At 36.6% G+C, this 20,625-nt stretch overlaps 1 protein-coding gene across 1 annotated transcript; it reads left to right on the forward strand.

The window, feature by feature from the left end:
* The first annotated feature begins 1,596 nt into the window (after positions 1–1,596).
* LOC149827214 (disease resistance protein Roq1-like) lies at positions 1,597–10,343 on the forward strand. Its single transcript, XM_090018467.1, has 5 exons — positions 1,597–2,111; positions 2,380–3,499; positions 4,384–4,677; positions 4,787–5,422; positions 9,253–10,343. Exons 1-5 carry the CDS (start codon positions 1,597–1,599, stop codon positions 9,643–9,645), a joined length of 2,958 nt encoding a protein of 985 aa, XP_089874593.1. The 3' UTR covers positions 9,646–10,343.
* Positions 10,344–20,625: the final 10,282 nt, after the last annotated feature.

The following is a 20,625-nucleotide window of genomic DNA, read 5'->3' on the forward strand; positions in this document are numbered from 1 at the left end:
CACGGTAAAAACCTTACTAACAGTTGTAGTTGCTCACAAATGGGTGCTTTGCCAAATGGATGTTCAAAATGTGTTTTTGCATGGAGACTTACATGATATTGTATATATGGAAATCTCTCTGGGATATGCTCCACAGGGGGAGAATCTTGTGTGAGTTATAGAAATCTCTGTACGGCTTGAAACAGTCACCACGAAATTGGTATCACAAACTCTCTAATGCTCTTGAAAGCTTTAGGTTTAAACAGTCTCATGCATACCATTCACTCTTTACTTATGATAAATGTCATGTCTTTGTGGCAGTTTTAATATATGTGGATGATCTAGTCATCACAGGTAACAATTCAGAAGAAATTGATAAGTTGAAGTTGCATCTCTCTCAACTATTTCACATGAAAGACTTAAGAGCTTTAAAGTATTTTTTGGGCATTGAGGTTGCTCGCTCAGATAAGTGAATCTATTTGTCTCAACATAAGTATGCCTTGGATATTATAAGCGAGATGGGCCTTCATGGTGTCAAACCCGCCTCTTTTCCCATGGAGCAAAAACAAAGACTAAGTCTTGAACAAGGGGACCTTATACATTATCTTCTTTCTTATCATTGTCTAGTTGGATGATTGATATATTTATGTATCACACGATTGGACATACAATTTGTAGTACTGAGTTTGTTCATGCAACAACCAAGACTCCCACACTTTCAAGCTGCCCTTTGAGTGGTTCGGTACTTGAAGTCACAACTTGAACAAGATATTTTATTGCAAAGCAATAATTCTCTTTATTTTACTGTATTTTGTGACTCAGATTGGGCAGCCTACCCACAAACATGACGCTCCATAAGCGGGTATTGCATATTATTGGGTCCTACTCCTATCTCTTGAAAAATGAAAAAATAAACCATGATTTCTCATTCGTTCGCTGAGTCAGAACACCGTGCCATGGCAAATGTTGTGTGTGAGGTGGTCTCACTTAAATTATTATTGAAAGATCTATGTGTTGTGCACACACAGCCAGTCACTATATTTTGTGATAATCAAGTGGCTCTACATATTGTCGCAAATAATGATATATCATGAACGCACCAAACATATTGATATTGTGGTGCACGAAAAGTTGGCACAAGGCATTATTCAAACTTGTTATATTCCTAGTCAAGATCAAATAAGAGACATTTTCATCAAGGCGTTAGAAAATGAAGCTTTTGTTCATTTTCTGGACAAACTAAGTGTATGCAATCTTCTTGCATCTGTTTGAGGGAGAGTTGTTTGAGGGAGAGTGTTAAGAGCAATGACTTATTTAAAATTCTAATTCACAAGTTCAAATTTGTTATCAGAAGTTTAACTTGTTAAGAATTCTAAAATTTGACTGGTTGGTTATTTTTATCATTATATTATAAGAAATCGTTTTTCATCTTTATCCAGGAAGTGCTATCATAAGTTGTAGCTATCCTTATTAGAAAAGAAACCGTGTGGGGGCTTTGTAATTTTGTTATAAATACTTGTGTGTAGAAGACGCGTGTGCCAAGTTCTCTCCTCTTTCATTAATATATTCAATTTTTATATTCCTGGTCCTCTCCTGTATGAGTCGTTTTTCACAAAAATGATGAAGGATGGGGAGGAAGAGGTAGGGCCGTCTAAACCGTCATCAAATCATAGTGGTTTTGAGTTCGATGTATTCTTGAGCTTTAGGGGCACAGACACCCGCGATGGCTTCACAAACCATCTGTACAAAGAGCTGAAACGGCTGGACGTAGATACCTTCATAGATAGTGAGGACCTTCGAAAGGGTGAAAGAATCGACGAATTGTTCAGATACATGGAGGCATCCCAGATTTTTGTGCCCGTTTTCTCGGAGAATTATGCAGAGTCAAAATGGTGCCTACTGGAGGCTGCCAAGATGGTGGAGATTCACAATACCGATAAGGAGAAGAGGTGGATCATTCCTGTGTTCTACGATGTCTCTCCTGATGATGTTAAAAGGGAGAACGGAAAGTTTCAAGCTGCTCTGACAAAGCACCAGAAGAATGGCAAATTGGAGGAGAAGGCAGAGGAGTGCAGAGCTGCCCTGGAAACAATAGGCCGCATTTCTGGGTTTTCCCTGAAGACTGATGCAAAGTAACAGTCTCTCTCTCTCTCTCTTTAAGAGAAAGAAGCCTCATGATCTTGTTTCTTACTTTCGGTCGAGGTCAAGGTTATCAAATAAGCCCTTGACAAAGATTTCATAGCATTACAATTGGGTTCATATAGCTTAATTTTGTAATTAGCAGTGCCATTTATTTTATTGTCATCGAGTTGTTACATATGCTTTTCCATTCCTTCGAAAAAGAAATAGAAAAAGGAAGTTACATACATGCTCTCCGAAAAATAATGACTGGTACTGCAGGAACGAGGCAGAACTTGTCACCCTCATTTACAAACGGGTCTCTGAGTTAGTAAATAGGGTTCCATTTAGTATGCAGCTTATTGGGATTGATCGTCGCATAAACAAGGTGATGAGGATGTTGGAGAGAGAATCAGATGGTGTTTCTATGATCGGAATCTGTGGGCTAGGTGGAATTGGAAAAACTACCATTGCCAAGGCCGTCTGTGACAAGTTATTTAGTGAATTTGAAGGCTTCAGCTTCATCCAAAATGTTAGGGAAAGGACACAGCAGCCCAGCGGTCTTCAGTCACTACAAGAGCAGCTCATTCGTGATGTTTCAAAAAAGGAAGATGTACGAATTGACATGGTTGTCGATGGAATTAACATGATCAAACGAACATTGAGACAGAGGAAAGTCGTCATAGTTCTGGATGACATTGATCACATAGACCAACTTGACGCTTTCACAGCCGACCGGAAATTAACAAAGCGAGAGGAATGGTTCGGTCCAGGAAGCAAGATCATTGTCACTACAAGAGACAAGGCAGTACTACTCAGGCATGGATTGAAGGAAAATGAAATTTATTACCCCCAAGAATTGGACGAGAAGCAGTCACTGCAACTATTCTGTTTCCACGCATTCGGGAGTGACGCACCGAGAACAGAGTTTCGTGAGTTGACGAACGAAACAGTAGAAGTTTCAAGGGGACTTCCATTAGTTCTTAAGGTTTTTGGGAAGCACTTTGCTGATATAAGCACTGAAAGTGAATGGGAAAATGAGTTGAAGAAATTGAAAAGGGATCAACATGAGGACATTCACAAAAGGCTAAAAATAAGCTATGAAGGATTAGATCCTAAGCAAAAGTGTGTATTTTTGGATATAGCATGTTTTCTTATTGGATCAAAAATGGAGTATGCAACTTACATGTGGGAGGATTGTGGGTATTCTCCAGGCAATGCAATTAAAGCTCTCCAAGACAGGTGTCTTGTAAATATTGATGGCGAAGATAGGTTCAGAATGCATGATCAAATTCGAGATATGGGAAGATGGATAGTTCAAGAAGAAGGCAAACACGATCCTCGAATGTACAACAGACTATGGGAGAGGGATGATATGTCAAAGGTGTTGAAGCATGTTAAGGTAATATTCTAATTTTTTTTTTCATCAAATTTCTGTCATGGTATTTAGATATTGATCACTATTATAAGATCGTCCCTAGTGTTAACCATAAACCGACTCATAAGCCAATAAATGAATCAGCTTAGCATCTTGAAACAAATCTGGTTTTAAGCTTGGCCATTGTCAAAGCGGAACAGCAGGTCTTGGACACGAAATCACAATTAACTGGCTTAAAGCTCTTGTTTAGTTGAGTTTTTTCAACTTATTCAAACTGTTGTTTAATTAATTCACAAAAAAAAATTGTCCTGCATATATGCATTTCGAGCCTTGTTTTGACTACTGCTTATAAATATAGTGAACCTCCCTATGCTTGGATTGGAATCTAAATAAGAAATTGCATTTTTTGTATGTGTGTGAATTGCTATGAGATTTTATAACTTTTGTGTTACCACATGATGTACAAGGGAATTTGGATATTTTGTCTATTCTCTGTCTAAAAACAAGGATATTTTTGTTTATTCTATGGTGTTGCCACTTCATTTTACTTGAACTGAAAATGTACCTTTCACCTCAATTTTGTCAGCAAGCAAAATAGACCTTTCGGATTTTTTCTTTATTTGTTAGATAGTGCGATCTAAGCAAAATGACATTTTAGTCAATTTAAAATTCAGCATTGGTAATGTTGAATGCTCAATTTTTGTGACAGATTTTCAAGAATACAAATGTAGTTTTAGGTCATGGTCGCACCAAGTCCATATTCAACACTTTTTAGTTATTCCTTGTGTCAAGGGTAACTTTGGCTATTTCTTGATTTGATTTAACATTTGGAGACTTGGAGAGAAACCCATTCCATGTTGCTGCTTTTAACATCATTCTAATATTGTGTTTCTCCGTCTCTTTGACAGGGAAGGGGGAAGGACGAGATCCAAGGCATCGTTCTCCGACTGTCAGAACGTGAAAGACAATTGATCGAATGGGATGCATTTGCAGAAATGCACAAGCTCAGGGTGCTCCATATTGACCACTACCACTTCAAAAATGAACCAGTACAACTGCCAATGGATCTGAGATGGCTGCAAACGGAAGGATGTGGGATGGAGTCAATGCTATGTGATGATAAATGCCCTGCTGAGGAACTTCCTGTCGTCCAGCTGAATGGTTGCGAACGGTTGAAAAGAATCTTACAATCGACTAACACGGTCAGTCATAATAGCACAAAACAACGAAAGCAATTACCATGGAGTGCCCCTTCTTCTCGTCATTCGTTCATGCATTCAACCTTCTCTTACCGTATGAAATGTTGTGCAGGTTTTCAAGAAATTGAAGGTCCTGGATCTCTTTCGGTGTTTGGGTCTGACCGCATCTCCTGATTTCACTCGTATGCCATGCCTAGTGAAGTTGGTGCTTACTCGATGCGAGAAATTGGAAAAACTTGATGAATCAATCGGGATTCTTAAGCAGCTGAAATTCTTGGACATGAGACGTTGCGACTCTCTTAAAGAACTACCCAACAACATTTGTCAGTTGAGTTGCCTTGAAACCCTCATCTTAGGAGGATGCTATCAACTTTTTGCTTTGCCGGAAGGATTGGGGGATTTGACAGCACTGATAGAGCTCATCCTTGACAGTTGTGGTTCGTTAATCGAGATTCCCAATTCCATAGGCGGCCTCAACCAATTAAGGATCCTCAATGTCAAGAAATGCTGGCGTCTTCAATCTCTCCCCCAACTTCCCTCCACTGTCATCACCCTTGAGGCCTCAGGTTGTGATGCCATGCGGACGATTTCAGATGTTTCGAGCCTGCAAGATCTGAAGAAATTGTCTATGAATGACTGCCTAAGTCTCGTGGACGTTCCTGGTCTTGAAAGTTTGAGATCATTGCAAGTCTTGGAGCTGGCCGGTTGCCAAAGCCTTGGTCAAAGTTTGGGGAAGAGACTCTTTGAGGTACATTCTTGTCTTGCCTAATGTTTTATACAAAGTTTGTTAGAAAGAGAAACGTAAACGAAAATGAGATTTTCTCAAGCCCATTCAAGATGAAACACACACATAATACAGGCGATTGTAGGTACAATCTAGTTGATATCTCACAGCGCAAGTTGTTTTGACTGGATCTGAACTTGTAAATCAGTTCGGCATGCTCAATTTAGTTGTAAAGTCGTTCATATTTTTCGATAAAAAAAATAATTTTTATTAAAAAAATCAATACATTTAGAGCCATGCATTTTTTGCACCACCCAAAAAACTTGTGCACAAGTTGAATTTTAGCTGATGAAAACCAATGTAACACTTTGATCTGGGACCTTAAGAGTTCAAGTCTAGTTGTTATTACTTTGTAGAGGGAAAGCATACAAACTTCACATAGAAAAACTATGGTTAATTTTTTTTTTAATAATTCAATTTTCTTCATAAAGTTCATTATTCATAACATATGAAAATAATGATTAAATAAGTACTGCAAAGTAGGAGTAGTCGATTACAGTCTTTCCTGCGTTAGTGTGTCTGAAACCTATAATTGTAATTATACATTGATGAGTCTACAACTCAATAAAGAATATTTATAAACAAATAATAACTTTAACTTAAAACTGTCGTGTGTTATAAGCCCTTGGTATGAGTTTAGTTTTTGACACATCACACAAGGTTTGTATGTTTTAATTTTTCCTCTTTAACTCTCTCAATAAAATACACCAAACAATAACACTAGGTTGGCTATACCGGTCATATCCGTCTATGGGTGTAGCAACCTGCATAGAACACATCAATTCTACAATGTTAACTAAACTATGAATCATACACTCAGTGATCCTCGGATCATTAGATACTGTAGTGAAACAACAAGAGAAACCCCACCTGTAGCTAGTCAGGAGGTCAGGCTCAAACTCAAACTCAACATGATTCATACTACATCCTAATCATAATGATTTTCAACTATCCATGGTTGTCTAGAGTCCTAGATACTATGTGAATATAAGCCTAAGTTATATTTTAAGTACATTACTTTGAACCTTACTTTTAAGCTCGTGTTTCGCTCGTTCTTCCACGAGTGATATCATGAAATAATTACGATGGATCTCATTCTCAATTTCAAAATGACATTAGGGCACACACATTGTATTATACTAAGCATGCGATGAGGTAGAGTCTCTATTAAATTAAATCACCGACGAACTACTCTCCATGGTGGTTGTACTCTGGCCGTGAACCAGGTAGCCTTTTACACAATTCGTCATTTTTGAGAGTTAAGGGGTTATGCATGTTAATCTCAATATAGAATTCACGTGGCATTACTAGATTAAAAAGACTCAAGTCTAATCACAATTTCATTACAATGCATGTTATTTGCAGATTATAATATAGATATGCTATCACAATTTTTTTTCTAATATACATGACATATCTCGACTAACATGTGCATATAATTATCTCATTGCAATAATTTCATGCATGATCATTTTATGCATATCATGTTCACACTCAAGAGCTACATTTCTACTCATGCTAATATGCAACATCAATTATAACATGCAGCGCAATATGTTCACAACTAAGATTACTTATAATATCTCTTACCTCGAATATGAATGTTGTACTCTAGTCACAATCGAGTCTTAAGAGGCTCTAAAACATAATTTGATTATCATACAAGCATGTTCATATTAATACACATACTTTTATATTTTGACAAAATGACCAAAATATCTCTCATGAGTTGACTCGTCAGACCTCGACTTTTGTGCCTCTGATTTGTCCAAAAACATAGGACAAAGAGATTTTTCTCTACGATACAATTCCAATGCACTAAACCTCACTCAATTCTGAATTTGGAATGCAAAGCTATACCCATTTTACTTAACCGGATATTGGGTATACCTAGGGGTAATTTGGTTATTTCAACTCTTATGATTTAACATGACTTATCCTAGGTCAAAATATGTTTGGTTTGAATTTAGAGTACTAGGTTTACTGAACCTAGTCTCGACCCAATTGGGTTTGGTTTAAAAACTCAATTAAATTATCAAAATTCATAACTAATCACAAACTGAATCCAGATCCAGTTCTGATCTGGATCCAAAAATATTAAACTAGATTCAGACCCAGTTTTGATCTGCATCCAAAACTAATTCATCTAGTTGGATCCAGATCTAACTTTGATCTGAATCCAACACTGATTCAAACCAAATTCAGTTCTAATATGGATCCAACACTAATCCGAACCAGATCTAGTTCTGATCTGGATCTATATTTGTTAGAATAGATTCAGACCTAAATTTATCTAGATTCAGTTCAATTTTGATTGGTCCAGACTGAGTGGATCTAACTGGACTCAAATTTGATTTGGTTTAGATTAGACCAGATCCAAACTGGACCTGTTTGGTTCGGTCTGGTATGACCGAATATATATATATATATATATATATATATATATATATATATATATATATATATATATATATATATATATATATATATATATATATATATATATATATTACATGGTTCGGTCTGGGTCGCACCCAGACTGACCCAAGTCGATTTTCTAAGTAAAAAAAAGGGGCAGATGGGGCACGGCCCCTTCTCGATTTTTTTTTCCTCTTTTGAAGTAGAGGGGCCAACAACCAGAGCCGACCCTCTCTCTCTCTCTCTCTCTCGGCAACAAGGCCGGTATCATTCTGTTTTTTTTTCTCTACTACTTATCGGCTGGATTGGCTGCCAGCCCTCTGATCAACCGAAAAAAGAAAGAAGGGGAAGAGGACGATGTACCTATTGCTGGCGGCAGATTTCGATAAGCCTCTCCCCCTCTCTTTTCCTCTTTCTCGTTATTTTTTTCTCTCCTCACGCTCTCTCACTCTATGTATCGAGGGGTGAAAGGTTCTCACCCCACCCGACGATCATGGTGGTGGTGGGGGGGGGGGGGGGTGAGGTTTTATCCTCAACCTCCCTCGTGTCGATAATGGGGAAGGCGGTTTCCACAAATGGGGAAAACGTCTTCCCCTGATTTTTTTTTTAATCTCCTCAGGTGGTTTTACAACCGGTTTGCAAAAGGAAAATGTAGTTCACATCTATGAAGTCATTTGGACCAAAACACACACAAAAAAAAGAGTATGAATGTGGTTACATCTTGTTGAAGGAAAGACTATTTCAACAATTGCATTTTAAAATATAAAAAATATACAAATAGTGGTGCAAAAGACCACCAGCAAGTGAGGAACGATGAGATGTCATTCCCTACACCGGAGACCAAGGAGAGATCCACTCAAAGAAAGAACTGTCAAGAGCCAATCCTAGGGGACCCCTTCCAGCTAATATCCTTGTCAGGCCATCCCAACATGGCCCAGTTCCTCATTTCCCATCTATTCTTCAAATAAATTACTGCGATTTCTGACTTCTCATCCCTCAAAATTCTTCTATTTCTTTCAAGCCACACCATTTTCCAGGCCAGCAGTAACCAACATCTCCAAATAAGCTGCCACCTAGATCCCCTTCCCTCCAGGTTCATTCAATGAAAAATAGGTTTCCTGTGTCTTAGAATTTTCCCACAAGTTTTAAAAGCGTTAGATTTGTGGTTTCTATAACAAATTCCCAAGGAAATGTGTTTCTCACATGTAACTAGAGTTTCTGATAATCTGGTCTTACATTTAAATTATTTGGTTGGTTAGTTGGTTTTCAGCATGCCATTTTTTTATTAACTAATTATTCAACATATCGTTATTGTGCTTATTGACTAAAGGATGCATGCTTTTTTTTCATCTTTTTTCCTTCCCTGTAACGAACAGGCCACTGTAGAAAAATTGGTGGATTGTAGCATTCCTGGAAGCTACGAGGGTCGCTACTTGCTATTTGTGCTTCCCAAGATTTCTCCAAATAATCTGTCCGACTGTGAAGCTTCCTTCTTCTTCGAACATGAGTTTTTGGGCGCAATCCATAGTGGTTTTGAGGTTGCCATCAATATCATGTCAGATGACAACGAGATAGTCGCTGGGAAGGTAAGGCGGGCAAGGATAAGCATCATTGTCGGTTCTTATGTTCGTCGTTCGGGTATAATTGATTTAAAAGGTGATGACAAAGTGGTGAGGTATTTAAGGGATGGATATAGGGTAATTCGGGTTCCAACAGGAGCCTATAATCTGAAAAATGCTTACCTCTCCCTCAAGAAGAGTTTATATTAATCCAGTTAATGATTGATCCAAATCAGTTGTTTTGATCGTTTTTATTTCTTTTTATACTGCAGAAGCAATAAATTAGTTGTTAACCAACATTTTGTCTTGTCCATCACTCCTTATGGAGTACACCTGACAATGTTCATAGAGAGATGAAACAAGGGATCCCAAGAGTAAACAATCAAAGTTCACTAAGGTGATCAAAAGAGAATACAAGAGAAAAGAAACTAGACACTTGCTTTTTCAATGTCATCACACATTTGCGAACGTCCTCCTCCCTGTCTCCTTTATGCAATTTTAGTAAAAGTAGGTTAACATATTTTGAGGACATTCACTAACATGATTTGCGAAGGTCGTATCTGAGAATGTCATGATTTTTGCATGCGAATGTCCTCTTGTTTGTGCCCCTTATGTGATTGTTTTTTTTTAGTAAAAGAAAGTTTGCACATTTTTGGGACATTCGCAAAAATGATTTGTGAACGTTGTTGTAGAAAGGCAAAAACATTTTAAAAAAGTTGAGAATCAAAATTTTAGACATAGAGAGGATTTCAGCAAATTGTGAGGCATTTCGAGAAATGCACTATTTTACAAGGGTAGTATGACCATTTTTCATTTAAATTTTCTCTTGTAAATGTTAATTCTGAATACCCCTCTAACCCCATATGTTTTGCTTGTTTTTTGGTGACTTCTCTTTGCCCTGTGGAATGAATCTTTTGCTCTTGCACAAATAACTGGGGGGATCTATGGTGGCTGAAAATTGAGGAATGTTCGATCAATCTTGTGTGATGATGAATGCAATCTCGAGGAACTTGTTATCCTCTAACTACATGGCTGCCAGGAGTTGACAAGGGTCTTGCGATCAATTAACACTGTTAGACATCATAGGCAGAAAACAACAAAAACCATAACCATGAAAGGGCACCTTCTCATTTATTCATGCATTCAGAATGTTTTGCAGATTTTCAAAACATTGAAACTCTTGTGCATCAGAAATTATCAGGATCTAAAAGAGCTACCTAATATATTTGAAGGAATCATTAACCTAATTGGCATGCTGACATTTGTTTTTGATCTTAGGTTCTCTGTGTAAATTGGAACACTCGGGTTTTGAGGTTGTTAAGATGGGCATTTGTTTTATAATTACCAGTGGCAGCTAAATATTTGTCTTATATTATTGATTTTTTATACTGGGTTTGGGACCCCTCTTAGTCGGAGTTTTTATATTGATTTTTTTTTAACGTTTGGAGAATTCAAAGTCATTTTTGCAGAACTAATGAGATTTTCAAGTATCTCATCAACTACACTCGTTTCAACCCTACATCATTATCATTGGGTCTGTTGGAAATGAGGTCCCAAGTGGCATTGACAAGAAGAGCCTTCATTTCTTCATGCATGGTTGCCTTCCACCTCGGATGAATACCCTAATGTTTCGAGGTTTCTTAGGAACATAATTGACAACATCATGCAGATCAAGATACTTGAGATTTGGTTTGAAAATCCCATGCATGGACCGGGTGATAACACGGTTCTCATTGCTGATATTTGCTTGGATGTTATGATCATTGTCGGGTTCCTCCTGAGAAACCAACATTTTGTTGTTATCTTGTAAAATATCTAGATCCTCATTCTGATCGCGTGTATGGTTCTTGAGAATTTTCTTGTTGTTGTAATTTATTTTCAGCACGATTTTCAGAAACTTCATTTTGATCATGACCACAGTTTCTTGAGTGTCATGAGACTAATCTTCACGATCTCAATCTCCCGAACATAGAAGCATATTAATGCCGTCATGATTTTCATGAGAGTTGTTGCTAACCCGATGAATATTTTCCTCATTATTGGCATTGGTTTTAAAGGCATCAACATCCCAATTGGATAGGTGCTAAGCTCCCCCTCAACCCTGTCATTTTTTTGTATAGAAAAGTAGATTTTTTGAATGGTAGTTTAGGCTCATCAAAGATGACATGACGAGAAATATATATTCTCCCAATTGGTGGGTAAAAGCACTTATAGCCCTTGTAATGAACACTATACTTCAAGAAAATGCAGGTTTTTTGTATCAAACTTATTTTTGCAATAATAGTGCAAGAAAAACACCGACTTCCAGAAACCCATAAGAAAGAATAATCTTGGTGACTGATATGAAGTTTAAAATGAAAGCTCTTTTCATAGATGAGTAGGTGAAAAACACGTCAACCCAAAACCTCTTAGGTAAATTAGCATGAAATAGCATAGTAAGTAATATTTTTTTAATACTTTTATGTTTCCATTATGAGTCCTTGCTTTGTTTGGAAGTATTAGGACGTAAACTTTTTCTTTTTCCCAAGACCATCTAAGTACTTGATAAAAACACTACTAGCATATTCATCACCTTCGTTGGATTGAAACACTTTTATTTTCTTCTCAAACTGATGTTCAACGTGCTTATGAAAATGCTTCAAACAATAGAACAAATCTGTCTTTTTTCATAGGGTAAAACCAGGTAAACCATGGGAAATCATCAACAAAAATAGCATAGTACTAATAGTCCACCCTTGATAAAACCAGTGCAAGTCCCGATAAGTTTGAATGAATTTTGGCAAAAGATTCAATACTTTCACTCGCTGATGTTTCGAAAGAAAGTTTAGATGACTTTCAAATTTGGAAACTTGAACAAAAAAGACTCTTTATTATCATACTTGGAAATGTCAATAAAATTATATTATCCCAAAAATTGAACAATATCAATGTTGGGATGGCCAAGACACTTGTGCCATCTTCTTTTTGTGTCCTTCTTGAAGTGATTTGCAAAAAATGTTGAATGTCCTTGCTCCAAGGTGTATAGTCCCTTTCTACTCCTTGTCACCACTACTTGGTTCGATCGACCTATCTTTTATAACACAACCATGGATTTTGTTATTTTTGGGACATATATAACATTTCTTAGAGTGATAGATGACGGTTTGGAATTGAATTTGGTGCCACCAACATGAGAAATGCTAATTTTTTCTCCATTCTCTACCATAATGAGTTATGAACAATATATTCTTTGAGATTAAATAACTTACCAATGTTACCTATCAATGTCAAGGAACCACTATGAGTCTTGGCTATTGGCTATGGTTAAGGCAACGAGAGCTTGAAGAACATCTTCGGACTAAAAGGTGTGGTTGAAGAGGTTGAAATAATTTATGGTCAAATGATTCTTCTTGTTACGAAATTGGTATACAACATCTCATACTTGTTTTTTTATTTAGTACCGCTAGAATTCCCTTGGGTTTGGACATTGGGACATTAGGACATTGTTGGTTTGCATCTTGACCCTTTGTTATTGTCATGGGTATTGTCTTTTGGTTCAATTTCACATTCCTTGTTATTAATTGTCTAATATTCTCTTTTTTTAGGGACATTTTGTTGAGCATAGAAGGCCACTTGTTGAGGATTATAGTGTTCTTGGATCTTGTTCCTAGGCATATTTGTTTAGAGAAGCAATACTACTTTCGTATATGAAGGTACAAGAGGCTTAAATATATATTTGACAAAGGATTTGTATCCTAGCTCAAGTCCATCAAGCAGCCAAAAGACTTTTGCTTTGTCCTTGATAGGCTTTCTGATGGCCACAAGATCATAACATAACCCCTAATCATTACCTTTTTCTAGAGAGGTTATTTGTTGCACTAAGTGAAATTCGCTCTCCTAGTAGTCTTGAGAAAAAGCGTCAATGAGAGCTATCCAAATCTCCATTGATATCTCTAAGTTGAGGACACTCTCAAAGAGTCCATGTGATCCAACCTTTGAGGAGATGGTCAGATCTGCGCCATTCTTGGTAAGAGAGATTCAGTGCCTCTAAAACTTCGACATTGCCTTGAGCAAACTGCTTAATGGAGACTTTAGGCTTGGGTGTGTCTCTAGTGAGGAATCCTTGTAAGTCCTGGCTTTCCACGAGTGCTAGTACATGTGTTTTTCATAACAAGAAGTTGTAATGGTTAAATTTTAGTATCACAAAATGTGAAACATTTAGGGTTGTTGGATAAGAGAATAGTGAGATGCTTGGGGGCGGTGGTAGAAGAAGCCACAATAATAGAACATGAGAGGTGAAAAAGAATGGCTAATCCTCACACATAGCTGAGCTCATATGCCATAAATAAAGCAAGGAGGAAGAAAAAATGAACACAGGAAGCCTTTAAGTGGTTCAATCCTTGTGAGCTAAGTCCATGACCAATAAAACTCTCTCTCTCTCTCTCTCTCTCTCTCTCTCTCTCTCTCTCTCTCTCTTATTTAACAAAACATTCAGAACTCTTATACAACTTATGCCATGAAAAAAATAACGTAAAAAATTTTACATAAAGGAATGAAAATCCTTGTTTATCAACATTCTCTAAATGGCCACATTATCCTCCTTATCCCTGCCAGCATTGACGCCATTTGAGGTTGCCTTAGTTGTGTCCTTCATTTCCTTATCTTGAGGATTTTTTGAAGGCATGATAGTATTGACATTTTCACTCTGTTTTCTTATTTGCACTTTTTGTTTTCTCAGATGAGCCAGTTGTGGTTTCCTTCCACAGCAGGTTCCTTGGCTTGATTTTTTCGCTGCTTGACAAGGTGAGCATGATCCTTTAACCTCCTTGACAAGGTGACCTTTTGAGCTCATCTCATTAAGAAAGTTTGTTAACACCAATAGTAGAAACATTGGTTGGTGGTATGAAAAATGCATGGCCTCAATTTCAAATGAAGGATCATTTGCTTTGTTTGCAGATGTTCAAGGAAAAAAATAACCCAAATTAAAATATGATTATGCCTAAGCATTAGAGGAAAAAAGCCCATCCTGCACATTCTTCAGTTGTCTCCCATCCTGTGCAGGTTGTGGATTTGAATCCCCGTGCATTGGTATAATATTGTGTTTTTTCACACTTAGCTAAATTATGATTTTTCAAAAATTTGGCCAAGTTTGATTGAAAAATCAGTTGGACTCCGTCATTTAGACCAATGTTTTTGAGTTTGAGTCTGGCTCAGGTCTCATTTTCAAGGTTGAGACGAGCCAATCGAAGCGTAGGAAAGAGTTTTAAATTCGACTTTTAAATTCAAGGAAAATTCAAGTTATTTTTTGATAAAGTTCATGATTTGATAGTAGTGTAATATGTCATTGGATTCATCTCGAAATGTCGAGCACAACGGTATGTTACTTTGCTGAATTCAAGTTTTGGTTGGCCCAAAAATTGCATTTTAATAAAAAGGGAGCAGTTTGTTAAACTGAATCCAGATTTGGATCAAATCAAATCTAATGGGTTTGACCCAAATTAATATTGATCACGACTGTATCCAAGACCTATATTAATCTAGATTTGGTACAATCCAAAATCTACTGGGATTTGTGGAGTTAGATTTGAATATTGAATCCAGATCTAGATCCAAATCCATGCTCAATATTTTTACAGCTTTAAATTCAGTTAAGAGCTTTAAATTGGAGTTAATTAAGTATAAAAAGTCTTTCTAGTCAATTCGACTATTTTTGGGATCTTTTAAATAATTAATAAATACTTAATAATTATTTATTTATTTAATTTATTTTTTATTAATTTTGAGTTGATAATTAGGACTGATTAGGGCTTCCAAAAATGGGTCATCATGCTTACCTAAGAGGGTTTGAGAGTTTTAAGAAAGGAAATTTGAAAAAAAATATATAGAAACTTTCAAAGAAGTCAAGTTTTAGGAAATGGAAAACCTTAGAAAATGACAAGAAAGGAGAGGGTCCAAGAGGGAAACCCACCCTCTCGAGCTCATCTAAAGAGAGCTGGAGAAGGGGGGGCGTCACCCTCTCTTTGGCATCCTCTACAAAAAAAGAAAGAAAGAAAGTGAGAAAAATAGAAGAAGAGAGGAAAAGGGAAAAAGGGAGAAGAAAAGGAAGGAGGAAGAAGAGTGGGAGAAGAAGGCACCTTCTCCACCCACGTTTTGCACCTCAGCTCCTTTTCCTTGATTCTTACAAAGGTACAAGTCTTCTCTTCTGAATCAAATGGGATATTGAGTGTAGATGGGTTTCCATGCATGGTTTGATGGAAACTCATGAGCAAAGTGTAGATCTATAAGTCTACTTCAACAAATATGAAAGAGGATCCATGGATCTTCTTCCATGGATGAGATTTTCTGTTTATTTACTTCCTTGCTGAATTTAAATTTTTGTGCATACTTCCTTCTATGCAAAAACAGAGCTTTTATGGGCAGCGGGCATGCTTATCTCGATATTGCTTTTAGTAGATGTAGATCTTCACAAGAGATGCATGTTAGGTAACGTTGGAAGTAGACATACTAAGGATGAATATGGGATTGATTACATGAGTTTCTTCCAAGAATGCATATGAAATTTGTATGATATAAAAGGTTTAATTTAAAATTTGTCCAAGCCTATTATGAACATCCTGCATGGTTTACTTCTGTTTATTTATGGTGTTCATTTAAAAAAAATGCATATATATATATATATATATATATATATATATATATATATATATATATATATATATGTATGTATATATATATATGTGTGTGTGTGTGTGTGTTATGTACTAAATAGTATTAAAAAAAAGTTGGGTGGGATGACTGGCAGGCCTGGGCAGTATAATGTACAGTCCCTAGCAAGGCATGTACACTAATTGTTAGGCCTGGGTCTGGCCTGACAGTCCCTTAAAGTGGGCTGGAGAGGGCCCTGCACAGGCCTGACCTATGCAAGGTCTGTGTGCAGGTTCAACTCGACCCCAGCCGAGCGAACTTGGCTGGGGCTTTGGACCAATGTATTTTAAAAAAAAGAGAGAGAAATAAGAACTATCAATATGGTTATGTTGAGATTTTGGAGCCTGTCTGAATGCAGGGTTTGTTTCTTTTTTTTTTTAAGAATATATATAATAAAGAATATAAATACATAATTATTTTTTGTTAGGGCAGAGAAGGATTAGATTTCCCCCGATCTATTTCTCAACTTGTTTTGGGGACTGGGGGAATTAGAAATTTGCAACTTTGCCACTACCACCTTGGTCCACCTGCTGAATGCCCAATATTTCCAATTTATTGAGTTCTTATTTATGAATATTCAGACATTATTCAGATTATCAGATAGATGTGGTTTGCTTGAGAAGTTGGTTGCTTGTATTTCTAGCATTGGTTAGAGTTTAGTGGAGTTATTCTTGTGGGAATTTGTTTTCCTTTATAAGAATTTTAAACAACATAAAATTCTGAAGATATAATCTCTCTTTGTTTCTTCATTTGTCAAGGAACATCACTTTCTCTATTGACCTATAGGAATACATATTATGCCAAGAAAATGTAAGTATAACATAAATAACAACATAACTTAAAAAACTCATATACCTAGAGTCAGTTTGCAATCAGGACCATGTAGGAACACATCTAACCAAATTTGCTGACAACACCCTAAGAAATCTCATGTACAATGATCGAAGATTGAGATCATTTATACAATATGAACATTTAACAAAATCAAATTTTGAAACCCCATACTAAACCCAGCCGTGTATGTAATATGAGGTGGAAGAGGCTAAAAAGAAAAAAGAAAAAAAACAAAGTGACGTTTAAAATACAACTTTGAAAAAAATATAAAAGTTGTTTGGGCTGGCTGGCAGCCAGTCTAGTGGACCTCGGCTGACTGCCAGTCCTTGGCAGCCTGTGACGAGTGGTGCACAGGCCCAGCCTGGGCCTTGCAGTACCGTGTCAGGCCCAACCGACTGGGTCGGCTGGGTGTTGGCCTGGGTGTGTTACAAAAAAAAAGATTTCTATATCATAGGTGCTGGCCTGTTTCTTCATACAAGAAAAGTTTGATGTATGAAACATAACCTTTGGAAAAAAAAGTTAAAAAATAAAATAAAAAAAGAAAAGAAAAAAGAAGACATGTTTTGACAGCTGGATGACATGTTTGGGTTCAGCTGGATCAGCGTTGAACCCTAGTCAATGAGGTTGGCTTGTCTTGATAAGCCAAATTCAAGAAAAAAAATTTATATAACTCTTAATGTCATTTAAATTTGGAATTAGACTTTTGGTATACATGTTAAATTTTCAGTCTTTTTTTAGGTACATGTGTGTTGATTTTAACACATGCTATGAATGAAAAGTTTTGGGTGTTTGAATCGATGTGATTGGCCTAATCAAAGTAATGTATTGATGACTCATGTTCATGTACCTAATTAAATAAATGTGTTTTGCATGAATGTAGTTGTATGAATGGTCATATGAGTGATTCATAAATGGGAGCGTGCGGTTGGCTTGAATATGTGCATTAAATGAAAGCGTTGCACTATCATATGAATTGAATATAGACATGCTTCTAAATGTTTTTGTTTCTTGCGCATAGTTGAAATTTGCATATATAAATGTGCATTTAGAAAGCATATGTTTTATTCCACATATGGCATGTTGTTTTGGTTTTTGCATATGGTGCATCGATGATTGAAATTAATCATCGTGGGTCTGGTGGGCCTCAAGCTTTGATTTGCTCTCTCTTTATTTATTTTAAATGCATCACAAAAAAATTACATTAGTATTTTGTACTTTATTGCATTGTTCTATTCTTTTTCAAGGGCGGTGGTCCTGTGATGGTTTTCGTAGAGGAATATGCGAGTTATTGTCTTTGTTTGCATGCTTAATTGCAGATTAAAGAAATGAGATAATAATAATAATCTAATAAAAATAAAAGAACAGTGTAATATACGTTCTGAGATCTCTTGTCGAAAGAATGCGAATCTTAGAGTTTTAGTTTTGGGGGACCACAAGGATACAAAAACTTTGTGTACGCTATTGTTACCCCTGAACCTGACATTGAAGTTCTTTCTCATGGCTATAGTTTTAGGAAGAGTCTGTCACTTTGCCTAGCGGTGGTGTGTAGACACAGTTGTTATTTTGGTATACCAAAAAAAATGGCACTTGTAGATGGGTGGTCTCTGATGTCCCCGACATTAGATACGTGGTCTAATGTTCTGAAGGTTGTTTCGGTCGAGGGCTAAGTTTGAAACTCAGTAATAAAATACAAATTATGTGCTAAACTACCTTGAAAACCTACCTTGACCTCGAAGATTTTTACTCGTTTGGTGTATCCACGGACAACAGTAATTAAAAAAAGAAACTTAAATTGTGTACATTTAATAAGGACATGCATACGAAAAGAAAATTCTAATAAGAGGTAATAATTTACTTATGCATTGCACTAAAACCATGCGTATTCCTGCTATGCATTAGATCATGCATGTTTACTTGTTCCCTTAACTGTTAAATGTTGATGAATGCATAATGTTGTCCCCTAATACATGTTAAATGATTGTATTGCTTAAATTGTGATTCCTCTTATTTATTAAATATCTCCTCATGCTTAATAATTGTATCTAATGCATGAATGCTTAATCGAATTATGAATTTATCATTATTGCATACCTCTAAGTTATTGTATTAATTCTTATCTGTATTCTTTATGTTTATTTATTTCATTAAAGGGATTTGTACGCAGAATTCTTCAGATTTCTCACACCCCTACTTTTATGGTTTTTGCAGCCGCAGAGGATCAGTGAAGCGACTTGCTTCTAGGAGAACTACGTGTGCTACACGTTTGCTAGACAGCTTCACAGATAGACATTGTGGCTCTGCTTTTCCTTACTTTTAATTTATATTTAATTATTCATGCACTCTGAATTTCCTTATGCAAATTGTATCGAGACTATCATTAATTATTCAATAACGTTTGATTTGGTTTGGTATGGATGATAAATGTAAGATCTCTTGTGGTCGATTTTTTTATCCAATTGGAAGTGAAACTATAAAGGCTCTGGGACTCTGAAAATATTTCTGCAATTGATTTTATAAAAAAAATCTCATATTTTAAGGGTTATGAGTCGGGGTCGTTACAATTGAGTCACGTCAAAGTTGGTTCTTGGTGGCTTCCAATTCATCATTGTAGTCTGTAGGAGTTCCATTCGACCCATCTTCCTTCTCTAAATCTATGTAATGTTGGCAAGTTGAACAATGGTTGAAATTTGGTCATCCCTCTCTAGTGAATGGCTCAATTTTTAATGTCTCTCACCAAGAGATCAGTTCAGCTCTCAATGCACATACAACATTGCAAAACAATGTCATCTTTGGTTCCCAATTACTGCTTTCTCCTACGGTTTCACCCTGTGCAGTTAATGGTTCCTAATGCAATCATCCCTTTCTTTTAAAACTCTCTCTTTTTCCTTGATGGCATTAATTGGCTTGCATCGTTTCTAACATCGATGCTCTCTTTTAGACCATTATATCACCCATCATTTTGCATCCTTATTTCCACTAACGGTCCCTCTGACCATCCTTTTTCTTTATTTCTTTGCAAATTTCAAGCATGCCCTTGCCCCCTCCCTTCCACTCTTCCCTTGTTCCATTTCAACAAGGTCCTCTCTTCTTTGCTCTTTCCCTCTTGCTTTCATCCTCTTCCTCAACATCAAGCATGCCATGTCCATCCGTCTTTCTTATCCCATTTGAACCCTATATACTGCTTCACCCCAATTTCCCACTTCTTTGTCAAGAGACATTGTTCGGCCTTATGCTCCTAACTTTTTTTTGGAATCCAATAGCATGGGGATTTCAATTCTTGAGGTTGTAAACAAGCTTGATGTCTACCTCGATGAGTATGACATATCAGCTATTTCAAAGCTCATAAACTCTAAGATTCAAGCGTAGGATTCTACCTTCAAAGCTAATATGAGCACTTGCCTTAGAAAACTTAAGCGAAAGCTTAGAAGCCTACCCCTTCTTGCAAAACATGAAGCTACGAACATTGGACCTAATCAACAGTCCATGAGAATCTCTTCAAAATTAAAATTAAACTTGGGGCTTCGAATATTAGGGGACTCAATTCCAAGGATTTGCAATTATTCCTTGGTAATTGGTGAAAGAAAGAAAATTTTGATGTTCTTGTTATTGTTGAAACGAAGCTTCAAGAAATTGACTCTTCTTTAGTCAAATGAATATTGAAGGATTGCAATT

Source organism: Nuphar pumila, chromosome 10 (assembly GCF_984573655.1).
Source record: "Nuphar pumila chromosome 10, dmNupPumi1.hap1.1, whole genome shotgun sequence".
In the NCBI taxonomy this organism is placed as follows: Eukaryota; Viridiplantae; Streptophyta; class Magnoliopsida; order Nymphaeales; family Nymphaeaceae; genus Nuphar; species Nuphar pumila.